Here is a 20,472-nt window from a genome sequence, read left to right as displayed (position 1 = left end):
GTCTGACAGTAGCTACAAATGGGCCTACCTAAATATCAAACCATACAGAAAGGTTTTATGACATTGCTGTCCCAGAGCGTGTCCGCCCTTCTCACGCACATCATCATCTGCGTATATTTGGTTTGTATTAGGTTTACCCTCCCCTTCTTCCTAAAACAGTCAACCCACAAACTTTCACTGCGCAGCCCCGCACAGAGGCATTCCCTGACTTGTGTGCGGAGTGTCCGCAACAGTGCGTCTTCAACCTCAGTAACACACAAGCTGCCAACCTCTCAAAGTGATTCACTTCCTTTGGTCCAAAGTGGAGAGGAGGAACAGAGTGGAGAACAGTGCGCCTCGGCTCTGCACACTTCACACACTATCAGTAGTGGATCAGCAAGTAAGAGCTGCAGAGGCTGACTGAACACAGCCAATGCCTGTGCGCCTTGGGTTCATGCGAGCTTTGGATGTACAAGTTTTAACGCTGTTCATCGACTCATCATCGCACTCTCGACTTTGGACGCGGTGCGAGGCTTCGAGAGTACATGTACTGGAAAAATGAAGCGTTATCCCCTCTGTCCGAGGGAAATAAGATTTTGTCCGAGGGGATTCCCACAAAGCAGGTAATTACTTTGGATCATGAACTTGATTTTAAAATTAAGACAACATTTAATGCAGTTGTAGACCTTACTCTTATTACATTTACCCTTATTTTTATTCCTCGTTTGTACTTGTAGGCCCAGTCCTACAGATATTTTCTGGGGAATGTTTTCCCCCATGTTTTTCAAGTGCACTTACTCATAATCACACCGTAGACTAGGCAAACTAAAAACGGGCAGCCCAACGTATTCTATATTTTTTCAATAAAAATGAATTTATATTCTTATTCGGTAGTCCCCGTAATTTCAAATCCTCTTCATAAAGCTAGTGTAAAGAGTAGCGTGCTGACAGGCCTGTTGGAAGCTTTACGCAGACTTGTGGCCCTACAATGCATGCAGCTCAGTGTCACTTTCGGTTGATCATTGTCTCCCAGAAGACACACCATGTTTGTTTGTTTTTTGTTTTGTTTTGTTTTTTTGTTTTTGTTTTACTGCGGCTGGACCACACTTATGAAAAGCCCGATTTTTGCGTTGTCTGTGAGCGCTGCCATTTCTCCCGGGAAGAATTACATTATAATTATAGCCATTAAAAATCAAATTTGCAATTCTTTGGTGACCCGTTGGCTTCCAGTGACTGACAGCTGAAATTGACACTCTGGGTCCCTCTTATATGCCTACTCCGCGTTTGGAGCTATTTGTAATTACAGGTAACCCCCCAGCCCCCGCCACTCTGTGTATATTGCGAAGAGAACAGTTGTGACACGCTAGTGAACATTTAATATTGTGGATGGATTGATTAAAATGTGCCTTTGTGGGTGCCAGAGCCTGTATAGCCGTTTACGCAGATGCAGCACTGTCTCTAATGTTCACCGCGGGCTGTCGTCTAGGTGATCTGCACCGAGCACGAGGGCACACCGGGAGTCACGCGCCGCTTCACCGACCCCCAGCACGCGCCGATGGTGAGCCATCTTTGTAATTTGCTAAATATAAACGCTAATGTCAGAAACCGACTCCCATTCCCATAAACGCAATTTTGGAAAACAAAACAGACTGAACATCCATTAGTTCATATCAGATTATGAGCTTCAAAACAGAACTTGTCAAATCACTAGGGCTACTAGACATATCAATTCTACACCATTCCGAGATTTTCGCGTTCTGGCGTGATTGGCACGGCCTATAACGTGATCAAACCATAGTGTAGCCTAAATGTTCGAAGTGAGAGCTCACACTGTGCGGCCTGTGGTTTATGACGAGGCATTTGGTCATTTTGGAGAAAATGAAGCCAAATACGAACACTTCTTAATAATTAGCATACAGATTTCTTAATAGACTGTAAATAGGCAAAACTAAATTAAATATGCGAGCCAACTCATCTTTCAGCGTATATCCTTATGGACTACTGGTACAAAAAATTGCATATCCCGTTAGGCTTTTTTTTTTTTTTTTTTTTTTTTTTTTAATAGAATAGGCCTGCATAGCATAGGCTATTTTACGCGTGGCAAATATCTTTCTTTTGATCTCTTTGCAATCATTTTATTTAGTCTTTCTTTGTTTTCATGTATGAGTTACTCCGTGCTCATTTTGTCCTGTTGTGCTCTGGACTATTTGGTACAGTCTCACTCGGACGCAGAGTCACAGCGGTCCAACATGGAGCGGGAGGACACGCGCTCGTCCCCCAGCACACCGTCCACGCCGTCAGTGTGCTCGCCCACGTCTACGGCCAGCTCTGTGCCGTCCACGGGGAAGAATGTGTGTGCCAGCTGCGGCCTGGAGATCCTCGACCGATACCTGCTCAAGGTCACTGCAAACAAATGGATTTGGAATTAAATTAGAACTTAAATTAGAAATAAGTAATTGCTAGACATGTAATAAGCGACAAAGTTAGTATTTTATTGACGTAGCTATACGTTCTCAAATATATTCTAATTAAAACATTTACTTTTTTACTTACTCACTAACAATAGGGCTATAGGCTATTGGAACGTATATCTGGTCACAAATTATGAATTAAAAAAAAAAAAATATAATAACCAAAGTCTTATATCTGGGTCAAATCACAAAAGACAGACTTACAGTTTGAGACAGACACAACATAGATGTTTGGGTTTCAGTGGCCTCACGTAACGGAGGTGTCGCGTGCGCTCGCGTGTATCCCGCTAGGAAGTGCTTGGAATTTTCACTAAGAAAACTTCTAATAATATAAAATGCTAACGTGGCATAGATTCATGTTATTGAATTATCTTTTATTTTCGTTGGAAATGATCGAAGAAAAAGTGGCACATGTTTTTTGTGCTTTACAGCATGTATATTTGTGTCTTAGGCCTATTAGGCTACTATTAGGCCTATTATTTATATTATTATTAGGTTATTATAATGTATTGCTGTAGGATTGTTAATTAGTAGATCTAATTTAGGCCAAAATATATTGTAGGCCTATTTGAAGGTCTTAAAAAGATCAGAAATACACAAGGTAGTGAGAGGCACATTGAGATGTTATGGGTTATTGTTACTGATGTATGTTGCTAAAGCCATAATGACGCTGATCATCTCTGTACGTGCGCGCAGGTGAACAACCTCATATGGCACGTGCGCTGCCTGGAGTGCTCAGTGTGCAGGACGTCGCTACGTCAGCACAGCAGCTGCTACATCAAGAACAAGGAGATCTTCTGTAAAATGGATTATTTCAGGTAGGGTAAGTCTCTGACGCATGTTTCTACAAACACCAGTAACGTCTTTACACGCACACACGGTTACGCACGCTTTTCTAAATGGATGCGGGCGACCTCGCGCTCCTTTTAGATCTTTCAGTGAGCCCAACGGCCTGTAACAAAATTTAGTTGAAAGATCCACTATTGTTTTGTCTCCAACGGCACAAACAGTTCGGTGCAATGGAGAGCTCGTTAGTCGCACCTGTATTAGGCCTACTGTAAACATGAAACTACTTCTTTTGAATCTAGCGCATTTAAAGAGACTACAGTGTACAGAACAGGTCAGGTGACATGCTCAGTCTGGTCAGATTTGTTTCAGAAGGACTGAAGAGAATGAGGACTTCTCTAAAGTTTAGTTGTCACACCCTGCACGCACCACGTGTCGCCTGTTGGTTTATTAGGACTCAGGAGCAACGAGTGGAAATATTGAAGACACGAGCTCAGGCAATATTATATTCTAAATATTAATATTAAAGTCTATATTATAATAAATCTCAAACATTTTTGAAAGTGTCAAGTTACAAACTATTTATGTTTTTTATTATTATTATTATTTTATTTTACTAATTAATGAATATTATGCCTATTATTGGCAGTTTTATACTTGATACTTTTTATTGGTTAAAGGAGATAGGGTATACTGAGAGAAGGCTACTTACATTAAAAGTCAAAATAGGAATTGCTAAAAAAAAACAACAAAAAAAACAAACAGAAATCTCAGTTATGTGTGACTTGTTATTTTGGGGAATTTGTTTCTATATGCCTATTTTTTATAAAAAAAATTTAAAAAAAAAGATATATATATATATATATATATATATATATATATATATATATATATATATATATATATATATATATATATTCTTATTTATTGAATGTAATTATTTTTGTCATCAACAATAAATGGCCGTAGACGAGTGCATGACTCCCTCACATCAATCTGGATTTGGGTATTTTCTTTAGGCTTAGAAGGTTTTTAATGGCGCACAGACCGTGTTAAAGATGGTATGTTGATGGTTTTCAATTGAACTCTCAGACAGAGAAATAATGTGAGGATTTAAACAATAATCCAGGACTAAATTTACTCAAACACTTAAATGTTTAGCTTTGCACAACCACACGAAAATTGAATTTGTATGCACGGTGTGTGTCATCCGCATTGTGGCACTCAAGAAGAGCAGTGAGTGCTGTACTTTGGATTTATGTTTAAACAATCATTTATTTTACATTGTCAATTTGACCACAATTTAAAATAATCACAGATGTAAAAGTAGCATCAAAACAATTCACAAGAAAGTTAATGAAGTATAGAAGACTAAATTCTGGTTTATTGCAATCGGCTTGTATGGCAGCTGTGGTGCTTGAGGTTAATCTGGGTACACTCAGAAACGGTGTTATGAAATTTAATTTAGAGCTGTAGAATATTTCAGAAACACGCAACCATCAACCATCTGATAGTCTGATAGAATTAGCCAACTTTGTGACATTTATAACACAGCCAGCAATTAGTCATTTCCATAGCACCAAAGCACAGCACCAGAAATTAGACAGTATACGAGAGCCATTATCAACATAAGCAGTGAAATAGTGTACACATTACAACCTCTTCTGAGTGGCTCTGGGCAGTGACAGACACACACTGATATATTTGTTTGTTTGTGTATGGCCAGCAGCTGCCAGTCATTTTGCTCGGTTTCTTCTTTAAGTGATATTCGCTCTTCATGTGGGCCTTCTTGGGGCACACTGAACTCTTACTTTGAGAGTGATGTAAAGCTTCTACTGTAGTCCTACTTATTTACTTATCACAGGCTTGAAAAGATACACACCCCAAAGAAAAAGTTCAGAAACATTTAAACCCAAGCAAATATCTATGATAAGTAGCCCAAGTGTAACTGCGATAAAAGGATTCGAGTACACTGTTTCCAGCCAACACTGTAAATTTGTAGTAAAATTAAAGGCTTATATGGAATAAAGTGTATAAATGAGGGGAATGTTGTCCAAAAGCTGCCATGACAAATACGTTTTACCACTATAAGATAAAAATGTTATCTTATTATGTCATATATTAAAACAGACATATAGGTATTGATTCTACACAAACTGAAATGAAATAATTAAATAAAGATAACAAATAACTAAATAAAGATAATAAACAAATTTAGCGAAATTTTTCCTGAAATAATATACTACTACTTCAACATGTTAAAATTCCTATTATTATAAATTATATACTGGTATATTATTATAGTATACAATATAAATCTAGTTTTCAAAATGGCATTATGCACAAATGGAAATAGAAAAGGAGACAGCATTTGACTACTTGATGTATTTTCAAATACAAAAATCATTTTGATTGTTGAGGTATTTCTTCAGTATAACAATATAACATTAAATTTGAAATAGTAGCTTTATTACAGTTGGTGCTGTGACATCACTACAGTACTATAATATGTGCATTGATATACTACACTTAAGTCTATAACATTAGAGTAAGACCGTGCTGGACCAGTTCAGTGACTTCAGTTCATCTGGCTGCCTTAAACCTCTGGAGATGTTTTCTTTGTGTCAGCCTCTCATCTGGACCTGGACTGACAGCTGCTTTAATGGGGTGTAATAGCAGGAAATCAGAGTGGGTTTCCCTCTGAATACGTGTGTATTTGTGGGGGAGGGGTCAGGTGGATGAAGGAAGTCGAGGCAGGGGACAGAGCGCTGAAGTTGAGCCTCTGTCAGGCCTTGGGGGCCCATCGCCCACATTCACACACGTGAAACATCTATGAAACATCCCCCTCCCTCACCACACTCTCTCTCTCACAGACCCCCGTCCCTCACAGACCCTCTCCCTCACAGCGCGGCCCACACAGGAAGTGCAGGGCTGCATTAATCAGGGGCACGCTGAGGTAGTGCCACTGTAACTAGAGTCCATGTGGAGCTCTTACAATACCAGTGCATTTGTATAACTGTAATTAGAATCAACCCACCACTGACAGGCTGCTCCTGTCTCCATAGTAACTTTAAAAAGTAGTATTCAGTAAACAACAAAAGTACTAACTGCCAGTGTCTGTAAATATTAAAGCAGAATATACGACCTATGCCCCATATAAAATATGGCAGATATGATTGTTAATGTTCAGGACTGATACTTGCTTCCTGTGTTCATGTGGCCTCAGTACTTTAGTAACAGGCCTAAATACGATATTTCTTTATTGTACTATGATTTAGCACTTATGTTAATTAGGGAAATGTTTGGAGGATGTTTGCAATGTTTAAGTTATTATTGTGTGGCTGGTATCAAAGGTGGGTAATCATGAGTTATTATTATTTGAATATATTGTATTCCAAGGAGTACATTTTCAATCACGCCATTTATTTTTTTTACTTCTACTGCTGCAGTTGCAGCAATTGTTTTGATGTCTTAATTAAGCTTTTTGTAACAAAAAGTTTGTCAAATTTTTAAGGTTGAAATACCCATTTCTGGATGGTGAAATTAACCAACAGTTTAGTTTTAACTGAGTAGTTATTTGTGTAGTTGCTTATATGGGAATTTATTAGTATCATTATACTTTTTTTTTGTATCAGATTTGGTAATATTATTTTAAAATACTGATCCTCGTACTTGAGGTCACATTAGCTCCATTTTCAACTAGTGCCTCTGAACCACACAGTCAATACATAAAATCTCCCAGGGGAAATCTAATAAAGATTAGTTATCTCCCTGTGTTTCAGAAATAAGCCACAAGACATGCTGCTCCTCCAGAGCCTCTTTCAGCAGCAGGTGAATTGCTGCTGAACAGACTGATAAAAGAGCCAATAGTAGCTTTGTGTGGTGCAGGCTTTGCATCCAGGGGGTGAGATAGAGGCTGTGAGGATTGACGTTCCTCCAAAGTAAACACCAGGTTCTTGGGACAAACCCAAATCGAGATATGAAAAAAAAAGGGCAGAGCGCGGGAGGGGTCAGGGGAACTACAAAAGGGATGAATCTCTGCTTTTCTGGATTCTGTCTCAGAACATGAAACTGACAAGCTGTCATGCTAGATTAGCTACAATGTTCCACAATGTTTTCCTCTCTATTGTAGGACCAGACAGGAATTCTCCAAAACAATCCAAATGATACATACGTGAAGTAAGCCACAGAGTCCATTTGTCTCCACAATGGCTATATTGAGTTATATGAAACTTGTTGCTTAGCTTGTGCATACACAACAACATATCCCGCTAGTGCTATTAAAATGATTAGACTTTAAAATCAATGTAATGCTAAAATGACAAAAAAAATATATATATATATTGACATGTTTTTATAGCGCTATGTCAGATATGCACAACATTACTATAGCAGGAAAACAAGCATGTAGAAGCTTTTGGATCTGTCTGGACGATATGCTTTCATCGTAGATAGAGTGGAATGGAGTGCACGTAGACTGTGCCAAACCCCGTCTCTTGGCAGCCCTCATGCTCTCTGCTCTCCTCTGCTCTTGTGGTGCCATTGATGTTCTCTGTTACTATACTATTTTCCTGAGCACTACATGCTCGACCACTCTCACACACTCATCTACTTCCCTCAGTCTCTGCTCCCCATGTATTTTATTTCACTCTTATTTTCACTGAGCTGATTTTCCCTACAGTATTCTATATGGTCCAAGATATGTCATAATTTTTTTAAATACACATCATAAATAAATAACTAGATTATTTACTATCTATTATTTAAATGGAGAATTCCATTGTATTTTTAATGTATGTACTGGGTAAAATTATAAAAATGTGAGTATAACAAATACCAATGCCATGCTCAGCTACAAATATATTGCATCTTTTCCTTGAATACTGCAAATTTGAAAAAAAAAAAAAAAAGTATATGCAAGCTATTGTAAAAGTATTTGTACTTTCAGTTATAGAGGGTCCCATAAAGCAGTAATTAGTTATTCGTTTTAAAGAATATAGCACTATTTGAATATAGATGGACTAATTAGAAAACTATGAATATAAAACCTAGCTACATCTTGGCTACAGAGAGCCCCGTCTGTGCTGACTGGTCTGATGCTGTCAGAGTGCAGCACCCACACCATAGTCTTAAGGTGCGTCAGGTGGTTTAAGTTTAGATGCTGCCTGACCTCACTGTTGCTATCGGTTACAGCAGGACGATTTAAAGTGATGTCATGCACGTCTTTCTTCCTCCTTGGTTTGCAGTGTGTTGGTGTGTGTGTACATGTCAGGGTCTTCATGCATCAAGCAGGAAATTGCAGGTGTTGGTTTGTTTGCGTTCAAGGCTCAGCTTGCAGCCGCAGTCAGGGCGCTTTCTGAAGGCCACGTCCTCCTCTAGGGGTTCTTCCTTAAGACCTTTACATTCTGCCAAGTGCTTAAGTTAAAAAATCCATTCCATGTTCCAGGTTTGAACTCTGCCATAGCCTACTTGCTTATGTCCATCACCAATTATCAAGGATGTAATAAGATGCTTTTACATCACCTTCGATCCTCTAATCCTTGTGTTCTCCTGTCTTTGTCTCTCCCTTTTCTACAGTAGGTTTGGTACTAAATGTGCCCGCTGTGGTCGTCAGATTTATGCCAGCGATTGGGTGCGCCGTGCAAGGGGTAATGCATACCACTTGGCCTGTTTTGCCTGTTACTCTTGTAAGAGGCAGCTGTCCACAGGAGAAGAGTTTGGTCTGGTGGAGGAGAAGGTGCTGTGCAGGATCCATTATGACACTATGGTGGAGAACCTCAAAAGGGCAGCAGAGAGCGGTGAGTATCAAACTAGTAGGAGGCCAGACTTTAACCTCCCACACTGCCCAGAGCATATGCTTCATGTCACAATGCAAGAGCAGATATTACATAGTGTTTCTGTGTTACATGTCTTGTTTTTGTGGTTTTGATTAGAGGCTGCAAAGGCCTGGACAATGTTTAAAAAATTCAGTTCAAGTATGTCTTAAATGAAATTATTTACTGTCAACCCAGGTTCACATGTGTCCCAGGACAACATTTAAATTTGTTTTTAATTAGTCCACAACTACTCTGTTTTTTGTACAACTTTTCTGCTTATTTTCAGGCAATGGCATAACGTTAGAAGGAGCAGTTCCAACAGAACAAGACAGCCAGCCCAAACCGGCCAAAAGGGCACGGACATCCTTTACGGCAGAACAGCTACAGGTCTGGTTCTTTAGTTTAACCAATAAAAGAGACATGTTTTTGACATATTCTGTGTGACTCTGATGTGACTCCTTCTCCAGATTATGCAGGCACAGTTTGCCCAAGACAACAATCCTGACGCCCAAACACTACAGAAGCTTGCAGACATGACCGGCCTCAGCAGAAGAGTAATACAGGTTTGTATGAATTACTAAAGAAAATAAAATGGTGCACGCTAATGCTGATCATTGCTATATTTTGTTCTGTTGGATGGGTGGTTACTATTATTATTAATTTATTTTTGCAATAAGCATAACTTAAATTGTGTCTAAAACCTCTACTTTTGCTACACACTGCAAAAGATACATGACATCAGGTTGTGTTACATCTTCATAGGTGTGGTTTCAAAACTGCAGAGCAAGACATAAAAAGCACACACCCCAGCACAGTGGAGCACCCCAAGGTCACCCCCAGTCACGGATCCCCTCGTCTCTGCCTGATGAACTGCACTACTCCCCCTTTGGGAGTTCAGAGCGGGCGCGCATGGTAGCTCTTCACGGGTACATCGACAGTGAGTTTTTCTTTGTCAAAAATCATTGCAAGTATATTTTTAATAAATAAGGTAACAACTGTCTATGTTTTGTAGGTCATCCTTTTTCAGTGTTGACTTCTCAGAGTCTATCCCACCAGGCCATGTCACTGCCACAGCTTCCTCTCAGCCGTTAGCACTCCACCATGAAAGCAACGACCTCTGACCTTCTGATCCTAACCCTGACCTGGCATTAGTAAATGAAGGGTTAGAGAGGAGTCAGCACGGACAAAGTCTCACTCAACTCAGTCATGAGGAGGAAATACTGAAAAAGTCCTTATTTTGTAGGCCTGGTAAGGACCAGAAGATCCCATCTGCTGCCGCTCTATACACTTTGAAAATGACAAACGAATGAAAGCCTTGTAAAGGACTGCATCACATTCAGTGTCGACCTGTGACAGTGGGAGTCTAAAGGAATGACAATGGAAGCAGGACTAAAGCGTTGTGCTGTTTCAGTTGTGAAGATAAACAAAGAGGTGGACTTTTATAGACAAAACGGTTGAGGTAAGGACCTTCCTTGTTTTTTCTTTGGGTAAACATGAAGGAAATTTAATGTTAACCATAGCCACTTCTCTAGTATTTTGCCTCAACGTTTATTTCTTTCCCCCAAACAACAGCTCAGATTCTCAAAAATTTGTCAAAACAATCTGTGCCTTACATTTCTAGGTGTTTCAGATTATAGCAAACAGCTACTTTTGGTTTTGCTGAAAATAATATGCCATTGTTCCAGTATTGTAATTACAGTATTAGTCCCAAAGTTTTTTGTTTGTTTTTTTTTTTACTCTTACGATGCTATTTTGGAATATATTATTTCAAAATTGATTTAAGATGAGGCATTAGTATTGGTACATTGACACAAATAAGGCTTGTACATATAGTTTGGTGTGTATGTGAGCGAGAGTGTTGTGTTGGCAAAGGTAAAAGATGTGTCTTTATGTAGTGGCAGTTCGATAAGATCCAGCAAACCTCAATGTTCTAATTGTATTTATTGAGACTGTAAATTCTTGTAAAGCACTTTCCCCTGTAAATGTTTGGTTTTGTTAAAAAAAACAATAAGAAAACAAAAAACTTATTTGATAGACCATGCATCTTAAATGTTTTGTGTAATGAAATGCAATAAATTAAAATGTGATATTTCAGTGGATATTTCTGGGGTTGCATACACGATTACAAACATATCATGTGAATTCTTGTGTAGGTCAATTGTCATCTGTCACAAAGGAATCAGAGACTTAGGCATTTACTTCAGAGTTCATATTAAAATGTACACAAGCACATGTAGAGATGATTGAATGCTTAAACTATAACATTTCTTACATTTTAATAAATTCCAGATATTAGTTATTTTTAGAATACATTTTATTTAAGGTGTTACATTTTTCTGTAAATTATTAGTTGGACATGTTTGTATTATACAGTATAGAATACTCATGACTGAGACATCTCAAAAATGTTGGAACTCAAACTCTAATTTTCTGGATAAATTTCCAATGTTGTTTTAGTTACTATGTGTGAAAATCATGTGTGGTAATATACAAATGCAAAATGGAAATGTCTTAAACAATCAAGACTTTTACAAAACAAACTTATGAATCCAATTATGAGTATCTGTATATTCACAAAGTAATTTATTTCATGAGGCTGCTGACATTTTCATCATTGGTTCCAATCCATTCTTCCTCCCAGGCTTTCCTACATGTCCGTACAATCCATGCATGCTCACGGTCATCTGTTAACAGAAAAATAAATGTTTTATTGATAATTCTATACAAAGCTTGACCTGTACCCCTTATGCATGAGTGTAGCCAACTGCTCTGATTGACTTGGACGGATTTATAAAAGGCACTCACAGATCAATGCCCTTTTTTGTCTCGACTTAAAGCGGTGTTATTAGCATGCCTAACCACTGCTGGCTGCACAATGAAACCACAGGTCACTCTGCATGTCACAGGCTGCCACACGCTCAAGTGGCATTCAAGTCTTGGGTAAATTTGTCAAATCAAGATAAGCCTGACAATTAGGAGAAAATAACTTCTTGTAGCCACTTCAGACACCTACAAACAATAACGGCATGGTCCTAAAAACCAAGTAACTGCTAGAAGAGCTGATAGTAAACCAGTTTTTCATTGTTAAGCAGAAACGAGTAGCTAATTGCAGGGGAAGTGAGCGTTCGATGGAGCACGCGCATGCAGCTGCACACACTTGAGTGGCACGGGCCTCTTCCCCAGGTTGCGGTGCGCGTGGGCTCCCTTTGTGCACACGAGCAGGTCTGCAGGGCTCCGTGATTGTGTGTAATTGGCCTGCAGCACTAACAGCCTCTTCAACTTTAACTCCCACCTGATCGGGGGTCATTGAACGCATCGGACCAAGGACAGCTGCCACACAAGGCCCGGACGCGTCTTTATGAAATTAAACGTACAGTAATTATTCTGGCCTCTGTGTTGCATAAACTCAACACACACTGACCTCAATCAGTGTTGCTTAGTCTTAATGATAATTACATTGAGGCATTTTGGTATTTGTAATTTGAGCCTCTTCACGGTGTAAAGCAGCATTTATGTCAGGATTAATGTCAAGTCTAATTGAGTCACTTTATGGTACAGGTGGCTGCTATCTTTCTCAGGCAACAAAATAATAACAGCAAATAATCTGCTTTACATCCTAACTTGTTCTTACTAAACTATATACTGCTTGAAGTCTTCTGCATCCCCACTTTAGTAATTCAATCTCGGGCTGTACAGAGGCCAAGATGAAGATCACACATTTTCATACAGTGAGATAGCTTCTTTTGGATGCCAGATAAGACACATTCATCTGTGTCATACTGTTGATAAAATAAGCGTTGTTTTTGGAGGCTACACATGACTTTCACTCTATCTGCAGAGCCATATTCTGTGATGAAGTGTGTGCTCACATGCAACAGGTGCCTGGTTGGGTCAGTAAGAGAGCAGAACTGGAGAGGGATATGACTATAGTAAGCAAGACGATGTATTTATTTAATCATGTTAATAAATGGCCTCAAATGCATAAATAATAATTGTATGTATTTTACTGGAAGGTATATAAAAATGTTATTACAGCTAAAAAGACAAAAGTTTCTGTATAGGTCGTCTTTCCCTTCCTGTGAAAAAAATTATTCAGTTATCAATTTCAAAGCAAAATTTGTGTTGAGTTGTTAATTAGTTTTGTCACGAGACCTGTGAAAACCCACTTTCCGGTTGGTTCGTGTGGACACATTTGATATGATTTCCCCATTAGAGCCATCTTTGTGTTTAATGAACTATTTCTGTTGTTTAGTAAACTTTCTGCTCAATATCCGTCTGGAGAATAACAGCCTGTGTGCACGACCTTTGTGCAGTGAACACAGCACTGAGAGAGTGTGTGGAAGCGATAATGGCATCTTGTTTAAGTCTGTTTATCTTAATCCTTAAAATACACTCAGAGGGAAAAGTGTTTCCTTCCAGTCTAATAGCAGTGATTCACACGCACACACACAGACACACGCATTATGGGGATATATATTACCACATTTATATGAAGCCAAATTTAATTCATTTTGGGAAATAATGTCTGTGTCTTTGTGTGTGTCTCACTGTGTTTGAGATTGCATTATGTCTGAGGAAACAGATCCTAACAGTTTCAGTCACAGGATAAAGGTGTGGTAAGTTTATTCGACTTTTGAGTAAGTCTGTGTGTGGAAGGTAAGTGGGACGGGACAGCACATGGCCCACTCACCAGAGGTGTTTTCCCTGGAGCCAACAGTTTACAGATTCTCAAAAAGAAGCAGTTATTTCAGAAACAGGAAAGAGCTGCAAACTGAACGACAACACATGGCTTATTCTGGAGCTGCTGCCACTGCCTACTGCATCAGCACCATGCACACGCACACACTGTATGTTTGTAGTTGTATACTCAATCACACACACTCACATGATCTGGTCCATTTGTTCTTTTTAATCATACAAATGTGTTTTTTATTATTAGGAAGCATCACATCTACTTCTTTGAGGCCCAAAAAAATGCTGTCAATGCTTTGTAAAACATACATCTCATGACAGAAAATCCACAATATAAATAAAGGTTTAGCAGCCAGTGCATGGTCTCTCCCCATAAAATAAAATATTGAAAGTATGTACACGAAATTTCTCAAAGACAACTTTTGCTTCAATAACAAAAATAAAACAAAACCTCCGGGGATATATTAAAAACAGATCCTATTGTTTTGGAAATTGGCCCTGGGCCAGGAGAGGCTGTTTGCTTATATTAGCAACTGTTACTAAGGAGAGTTAGCTTTGGCTCATACACTATCTATTTCTTAGCAACTTCAATCAATTTCAGTATACGTCCATATGAATGAGATCATGTAGCGATAGCTTGCCTGTCTTGCTCGGTTTCCTGTCTGTCTGACCCCAGCAGTTCTGAGGGCGGCTCAGGGAGCTCCTTCCTTACTCTCGTGGAAGTATAAGTAAAAGAGATGTACTATCTGGGAGGGGGCTCACCCCTGTGTCCCATCAAAGCGACAAAGTTCTCATCCTGGACGGAAGCCACAGAGCAATAAATCCTGTCTTCACACCCACTGTGACAAATGTGCCTTCACCTTCCACAGATACACAACTCTCTTCTGCTCTGTGTGCAAGTGGGGACGAAAGGATAACACAACTACAGCCTGTCTTTGTTTTTAACAAATCACTTATACACTTTTTTGTTTCTATGCTGATGTACATTTTTTGATTCCCCTAACCTTTTTAATCTAAATATATTAAATATGTACCCATTAATCAGTGATATCATCTTCCCTAGACAAATACATTTATAGGGTGCTTTAAAAATGAAAATGTTTTCTCCTCTTTTATCTTTTTAATTTATTTTGGAAAAGTAAACAAAGATTCTCAGATGAAGACATAAGACACATTGATATAAGTTGACAAAAAGGGACAATAATAAACACCAAGAGAAGAGCTCTGATATCCACAGTTGTTATTTCATCTGTTATCCATAATGTATGTGTACATGTATGAATTTACATTTACATTTTGAGTAGACCACTGCTGATTATTATCTCAATAAGAGATTAAATGGATCTATGGCACTACATATTATTGTTGTACTAATAAAAGGATTTGTTGTTATTGTGTACTGACCTGCATTCCTGAGGAATCTGCCTGTATATGAGGTGACCACTCTGGTGGAGGAGTCATAGAAGCCATCACCACAATCATAACAGCCATCAGGGATGACACGTGGAGGATGACGATCAGTTAGCTGGGATTCTCCTACACACAGAGACAAACATTCCCTATTGAATATTTATGGGGACAAATATAAAAATGTAATTAACTTAAATGAATGATTAAATGACAGAACTGCCGACCTGCAGGTCTGAGCCCATTACATCTTTCAGAGTAAAAGCAGCGGTCATACCCGTCACAGTAGGCCCACTCTTTTTCCTGATACTGCAGCCCATCGGCAAACGTGAAAACACCCTTGTAGAGAACAGAAACTGTTAGATACTGTCTTTCAAAACAGCAAAATCTGTTCCTTGTTACAGGCAAACAATACAATGTGCTTTTACAGCTACACAAGAAAAAATAATTATCATTTAATGTAAATCTTTAATTTCTTGTCTAAATAATTGTATAAAATACAAAACAATAAGAGAGCACAGTATCACTTTGAGTGACAGAATCATTGTGTTTTAAAGTAGAAGTGCAGTTAGTGCAGAAGCTAAATTCTCTTTATAATCAAGCAGGCATGTAAGAGGGCACTGATGCAGGTACAGAGAAGTCTGAGACAAGGTTAGTCATGGTTCAGGCCATCAACTCACATGAGCCACCTCTGGATGATAGTAATTGAACTGATGGCTGTTGTGACAAAAAATCTTGAAAGCACGCATCAGACCCACAAATACACATGTGAGAACAATATCTTCATGCACACAAAGGAGCGATACCTAATAACCACAACAATATTGGTGGATAATTGGTAAACAGTAACAGATGTAATGAAAGCTATGACCAATGTGAAACACACAGTTGTACATGTGGAGACATACATTGTGACATCCGTGCAGGGGACACACATGCTGGATTACTCACCTGTTTAGTTATGCCATTTTCCCAAGTGGCTTCATATTTACTTCCATTTGGAAAGTACAGCACTCCTTTACCATGAAACATCCCATCTTTCATCTCGCCCACATACTGGGTCTCAGTTGGAAAAGTATACCTTCCTTTTCCATGCATTCTGAAAGAAAGATTACTAAGTAAATCCAAATCCTGTGTTAGAGATTAAAATCACAGACAATCACCAAGAATGCACCTCAGTTATGAACCTATGATGATGATTAGTTTGTTTTGACGTACAAAAACACATCAGTCCTATTTAGATGGCCTGAAAAGATAAAAACAAGCCAACTTTCAAATGACAAAAGTATGTTTTACCTTCCATATTTCTGTTCCCCTTCATAGCTGCTACCAATAAACTCCATTAATTGCCTTCCTTCGAGATATTAGAGCAAAGTGCTTTTGAGACTTGGGAGAGCTGTGGTATGGCGTCTCCATGACAACGGGGAGACCTGGAGTAGGTAGGGTGGAAGTATACAGTCTGTACGATACTTGACAACATGAATGTTTTGGAAATACATAGAGCCCGAGTACATCTTTAGCGAATATCTGAAGGAACAACAAAGCAATTTCAATGTTTACAGGCATATGTTTAATTTTTGCTCTTAGGTCGCCATTTATTTCGTCATCAGAATGCGACTGACGGGCAGGCGCAGTAAACTGACCTTCCACGGTCTGGGCTCTTGTCCTGCAGTCAGGCGAGGACACCGAATGATATTCACACAGAGAGAGTTTCTGGGTTATTTTTATACAATAAGGGGCAACTATGCCAACGCTGGATGTCCCGACTGTACAGGAGCTAAATGTGGATGAAGTAAGTTAAATCTAGTCCGTGTGGGAAAGGTTAGCCAACTAGCTTGCTAATGCTTACATGCTATCTTACATGTTGAAACTTACAGTTGAAACCTATGCACAAATTTCGTTTTTTAAAATAGTCACGTTAAGATGTTATGTTGTACAACACGACTTTTTCCGGCCCATCTGTGTTAGTCAACAGCAACTTGACAGGTTTTATTGCAAATAAATTCATGTTCACTAGCTACTTGTCTGTAGCAAACATAACCTGCTGCATCACATCTCGAGTCATGTATTGGAGTGGCTACGTCCCAATAGTGTTTTAAATTTTTATTTTATTTTATTTTATTTTATTTTATTTTTGGTATTTGCCCCTTTACGACTTACTCTATTATTATTATTATTATTATTATTATTATTATTATTATTATCATTATTATTATTATTGTTTTGCTAACTTTGATTATAGTTTTTTGTTAGTTATAGTTTTTTTGGTCAAATACGTTTCACATTCAATCTGCTTGTTTAGTTCTGAAAACTGCAGCTAGGATAAGCTACAAAACGTATTCGACCAAAAAAACTTTTGTCCAGTTGACAATATGGATTTCACCTTTGCCATGGGTTCTACGTGGACAGCTGAGGAATTTTATTTACATATTCATGTATGATTCAAAATAAATGAACAAATAACACATTTGAATTGATTTAATATGCAACAGACTTGTAGACTTGAAAGGTGAGTCACGATTTTGATGCCTTGACACTTTATTTGAAGAAATGAAAGAATTGGAACTTGACTTGGAATTGAGCATTGTGACTTTTCAATGACCCGATGCTTCTCAGAAATAACTGTCACTGTCTACATGATTGATGTTGTGTCACCCTGGCTCAGTAATGTTTTAGGCCCATGGTTTATTCAAAACAATTTAATTTTGTTTCTACAGATCAATGTTTCATCTGCAGTGCTAAAGGCTGCTGCTCACCATTATGGCTCCCAGTGTGACAAACCCAACAAGGAATTTATGCTCTGCCGCTGGGAAGAAAAGGACCCAAGAAAGTGTCTTGAAGAAGGAAGAAAAGTCAACGAGTGTGCTCTAAACTTTTTCAGGTAACTCAGAACCTGAGACAATCTGACAATTTTGAAAGACGGTTATGGTGTGCTTTTTTGATTAATACATAATGATCTATTCTTATATATAGATACAAACTGCTACTACTACTTGGTCAGTTTTTATGATCTACTGAGTGACCACCAGATTTCACCAATTACAGTAAATTAGTTTATCAAGTCTCAAATGAACAAGATGGACTTCTAATGAAAAGACCGTCAACTTGGTCATCACTCAAAGCTTCTCAAATCATTCTCATATTTTAAGAAAAAATACAATATTACTTCCTTTACAATTCTTGTTTTGTATGTTGGAACTATGTGATGCATATGATTATGAGTACTTCTGCTAGATGTTTGTGTTTTGGTCACGGATTTGGGTTTAGGGTATTTGAATATCTAAGGCTAAATGAGCTTTCATAATAATGGTATCCAATCTGGTTGTAAGTCATTTAAAAGTGCAAATATTTGGACTGTGACTTTCAAATAGCCACATGGGAATGTTTAAGGAAGTGGTCCAGGCATATATCCACTTTAACTATTCAGAGGCTTAAACACTTTCCTGACCAGTGCTTACTTCAGTTCTGTCTGTAGTAAATATGTATTGTACAAAATAGACTTTAAAGCAAATGTTGATCTTACCAATAAAATAAATAACAGAATTATCTGCTCTGCATATTTTTTATTTGCTATTCTGATTTGTGTATTTTATATTACGATTTATGGGCATTTGTTCCATTTTGTATTCAGTATTTTCTTCTTAAATTTGACACGCAGGCAAATTAAGGGGAACTGTGCCGAGTCCTTTACAGAGTACTGGACTTGTCTGGACTACACCAATCTGTCTGAGCTGCGCTATTGTCGTAAACAACAAGAGGCATTTGACAGCTGTGTCCTTGACAAATTGGGATGGAAGAGACCTGAACTGGGAGACCTGTCCAAGGTGAGTCTTTCATTATATTTGCATATTTTGCCATTACATTAATTATATATTGTCCAGTGTCCATGGTAGAGTCACTGTGCTAGCTGGCACGAATTTTAGATTAGCGTTAAATCAGTTTGAACTGTTGTGTCTACATAGGTAACCAAAGTGGCAACCACCCGTCCACTCCCTGAGAATCCCTACCATTCGAGGCCACGTCCTGAGCCAAACCCTGCCATCGAAGGTAAACTGGAGCCTTCCAAATATGGCAGCAGGTTATTCTTCTGGACCTGGTGAAGCTGCATCAGAAAGTACAGAATTATGTGTTCTGCCCAAATGTATTTGTAATTATTTGTAAAACACACATTGCTGTATTTTTGGATGGATCTTCAACCCTCTGACTATTTAAAAGGAAATATTGATTTCTGGCAACAATTTCCATTTAAATACAGACTTGCTTTTCTCTGTGTAAATGTATTAAAGGATTAAATTCAGTGGCTTACACTTAATGTAAAATAAAATAAAGATACAGTCTCGAGTTAATCCCATTTACAGTATAGTTTTTACTTTTTTTTTTTTTTACAAGTTTTGCCAAATCTACCCATACATATTGGCAAACTGAAGGCACATTCCTCACATCTGTGTGTAGTCAGCATAGATATTGTTGGAATGATGAAGGCTAAGGTCAGGGACTGCAGATGGAAATTAGCTCCGAGAGCTATAGTCTCGTACAAAGCATCTCTTCAGTGTTTCTTTGATTAATGCTCCTGTACATGGTCCCTGTCAAATAAACTAAAAAAAAAAAAAAGTCAGAGGTCAAAGTTCAGGGTCATTAACTGCAGCCAGAGAACGTTCCTTCTGCTTCCTCCTGTTCTCCAGTTGACATCCTGCCTTTGACCTGGTCTGGACCAAGACTACGGGATTCATTTTTGCGATGTGCACTAAAGAATATAGCAGCTAGTAGACGTGCGTCTGCACATAAACACATTTGACCTTGACTGGAAGAGGCCTGATCTAAAGTACACTGGGAGGGAGGACACAGCTCTTTGTGCCAATGCATACAGACATTCACAGAGCAGTGGGACACAAAATACCATTAAAGACTGTTCTGAAGTCCAAAAACAAGGCTTCCTTACACATGTCACATAGCTTTCATCTTTAAATTCTTGTCATGTGCCTGAATATTTTGGGGACTCAAAGCAATACATTTATTTGACAGTTTTCCCATGCTTAAGTCTGAGTGCTGCTTCTGGCTGTTTTTGTATCTGTCAACACTGGATTTGACAAAGTGCCTAAAATATCTTTACGTTCACTTGGACTGAATTCATTGGTTGCAAAATAAATACACTTTTATTGCTTTTTGCTTTCCCTAGATTGAACTTTGATAGAATGCCTTTTTATGTCCTAGCAACATCATTCCCATGTCTCTCCTCATTTCACTGGTAGCCCATTAAACATAAGGCAGTCGCGATTAGCTGCCATATACTGCTATGCCTGTGGAGAAACTGGTTGACATGA

The 20,472-nt window shown here is 38.5% G+C and overlaps 3 protein-coding genes across 4 annotated transcripts; 2 read left to right on the top strand and 1 right to left on the bottom strand.

The window, feature by feature from the left end:
- The first annotated feature begins 367 nt into the window (after nt 1-367).
- On the top strand, nt 368-11,132 carry lhx6a (LIM homeobox 6a). Of its 2 annotated transcripts, XM_020940237.2 has the most exons (9): nt 368-602; nt 1,466-1,537; nt 2,196-2,378; nt 3,147-3,268; nt 8,814-9,034; nt 9,339-9,439; nt 9,520-9,615; nt 9,815-9,989; nt 10,065-11,132. In XM_020940237.2, the coding sequence occupies exons 1-9, from the start codon at nt 525-527 to the stop codon at nt 10,142-10,144; spliced, it is 1,128 nt and encodes a 375-aa protein (XP_020795896.1). In that variant the 5' UTR covers nt 368-524; the 3' UTR covers nt 10,145-11,132. The 2 variants fall into 2 exon arrangements, with proteins under 2 accessions (XP_020795896.1, XP_020795898.1); XM_020940239.2 differs by lacking the exon at nt 1,466-1,537.
- Nucleotides 11,133-11,394: 262 nt separating this feature from the next.
- Nucleotides 11,395-16,739, bottom strand: morn5 (MORN repeat containing 5). The gene is made up of 5 exons (XM_020940227.2): nt 16,448-16,739; nt 16,103-16,250; nt 15,379-15,490; nt 15,149-15,280; nt 11,395-11,736 (listed from the first exon to the last, which is right to left on the bottom strand). The coding sequence occupies exons 1-5, from the start codon at nt 16,492-16,494 to the stop codon at nt 11,636-11,638; spliced, it is 540 nt and encodes a 179-aa protein (XP_020795886.1). The 5' UTR covers nt 16,495-16,739; the 3' UTR covers nt 11,395-11,635.
- A 37-nt stretch (nt 16,740-16,776) lies between these two features.
- On the top strand, nt 16,777-19,497 carry ndufa8 (NADH:ubiquinone oxidoreductase subunit A8). Its single transcript, XM_020940265.2, has 4 exons — nt 16,777-16,943; nt 17,869-18,032; nt 18,810-18,975; nt 19,114-19,497. Exons 1-4 carry the CDS (start codon nt 16,896-16,898, stop codon nt 19,249-19,251), a joined length of 516 nt encoding a protein of 171 aa, XP_020795924.1. The 5' UTR covers nt 16,777-16,895; the 3' UTR covers nt 19,252-19,497.
- The last annotated feature ends 975 nt before the right edge of the window (nt 19,498-20,472 follow it).

This window comes from Boleophthalmus pectinirostris, unplaced genomic scaffold (assembly GCF_026225935.1).
Source record: "Boleophthalmus pectinirostris isolate CB_2022bp ecotype Guang Dong unplaced genomic scaffold, ASM2622593v1 HiC_scaffold_18, whole genome shotgun sequence".
Lineage (NCBI taxonomy): Eukaryota > Metazoa > Chordata > Actinopteri > Gobiiformes > Gobiidae > Boleophthalmus > Boleophthalmus pectinirostris.
The sequence above is the reverse complement of the archived record's forward strand: the minus strand, read 5'-3'. Positions and strand labels throughout refer to the sequence as shown.

What these genes read in the sequence shown, in the direction of transcription:
- ndufa8 (XM_020940265.2), top strand. Translation starts at nt 16,896, where the DNA reads ATGCCAACGCTGGATGTCCCGACTGTACAGGAGCTAAATGTGGATGAA. An exon ending in TGTGCTCTAAACTTTTTCAG is followed by an intron (nt 18,033 to 18,809) that starts GTAACTCAGAAC and finishes TTTGACACGCAG; the next exon opens with GCAAATTAAGGGGAACTGTG. An exon ending in AACTGGGAGACCTGTCCAAG is followed by an intron (nt 18,976 to 19,113) that starts GTGAGTCTTTCA and finishes GTGTCTACATAG; the next exon opens with GTAACCAAAGTGGCAACCAC.
- morn5 (XM_020940227.2), bottom strand. Translation starts at nt 16,494, where the DNA reads ATGGAGTTTATTGGTAGCAGCTATGAAGGGGAACAGAAATATGGAAG. An exon ending in GGGGAACAGAAATATGGAAG is followed by an intron (nt 16,251 to 16,447) that starts GTAAAACATACT and finishes TCTTTCTTTCAG; the next exon opens with AATGCATGGAAAAGGAAGGT. An exon ending in AAAATGGCATAACTAAACAG is followed by an intron (nt 15,491 to 16,102) that starts GTGAGTAATCCA and finishes GTTCTCTACAAG; the next exon opens with GGTGTTTTCACGTTTGCCGA.
- lhx6a (XM_020940237.2), top strand. Translation starts at nt 525, where the DNA reads ATGTACTGGAAAAATGAAGCGTTATCCCCTCTGTCCGAGGGAAATAAG. An exon ending in ACCCCCAGCACGCGCCGATG is followed by an intron (nt 1,538 to 2,195) that starts GTGAGCCATCTT and finishes TATTTGGTACAG; the next exon opens with TCTCACTCGGACGCAGAGTC. An exon ending in TTACGGCAGAACAGCTACAG is followed by an intron (nt 9,440 to 9,519) that starts GTCTGGTTCTTT and finishes CTCCTTCTCCAG; the next exon opens with ATTATGCAGGCACAGTTTGC.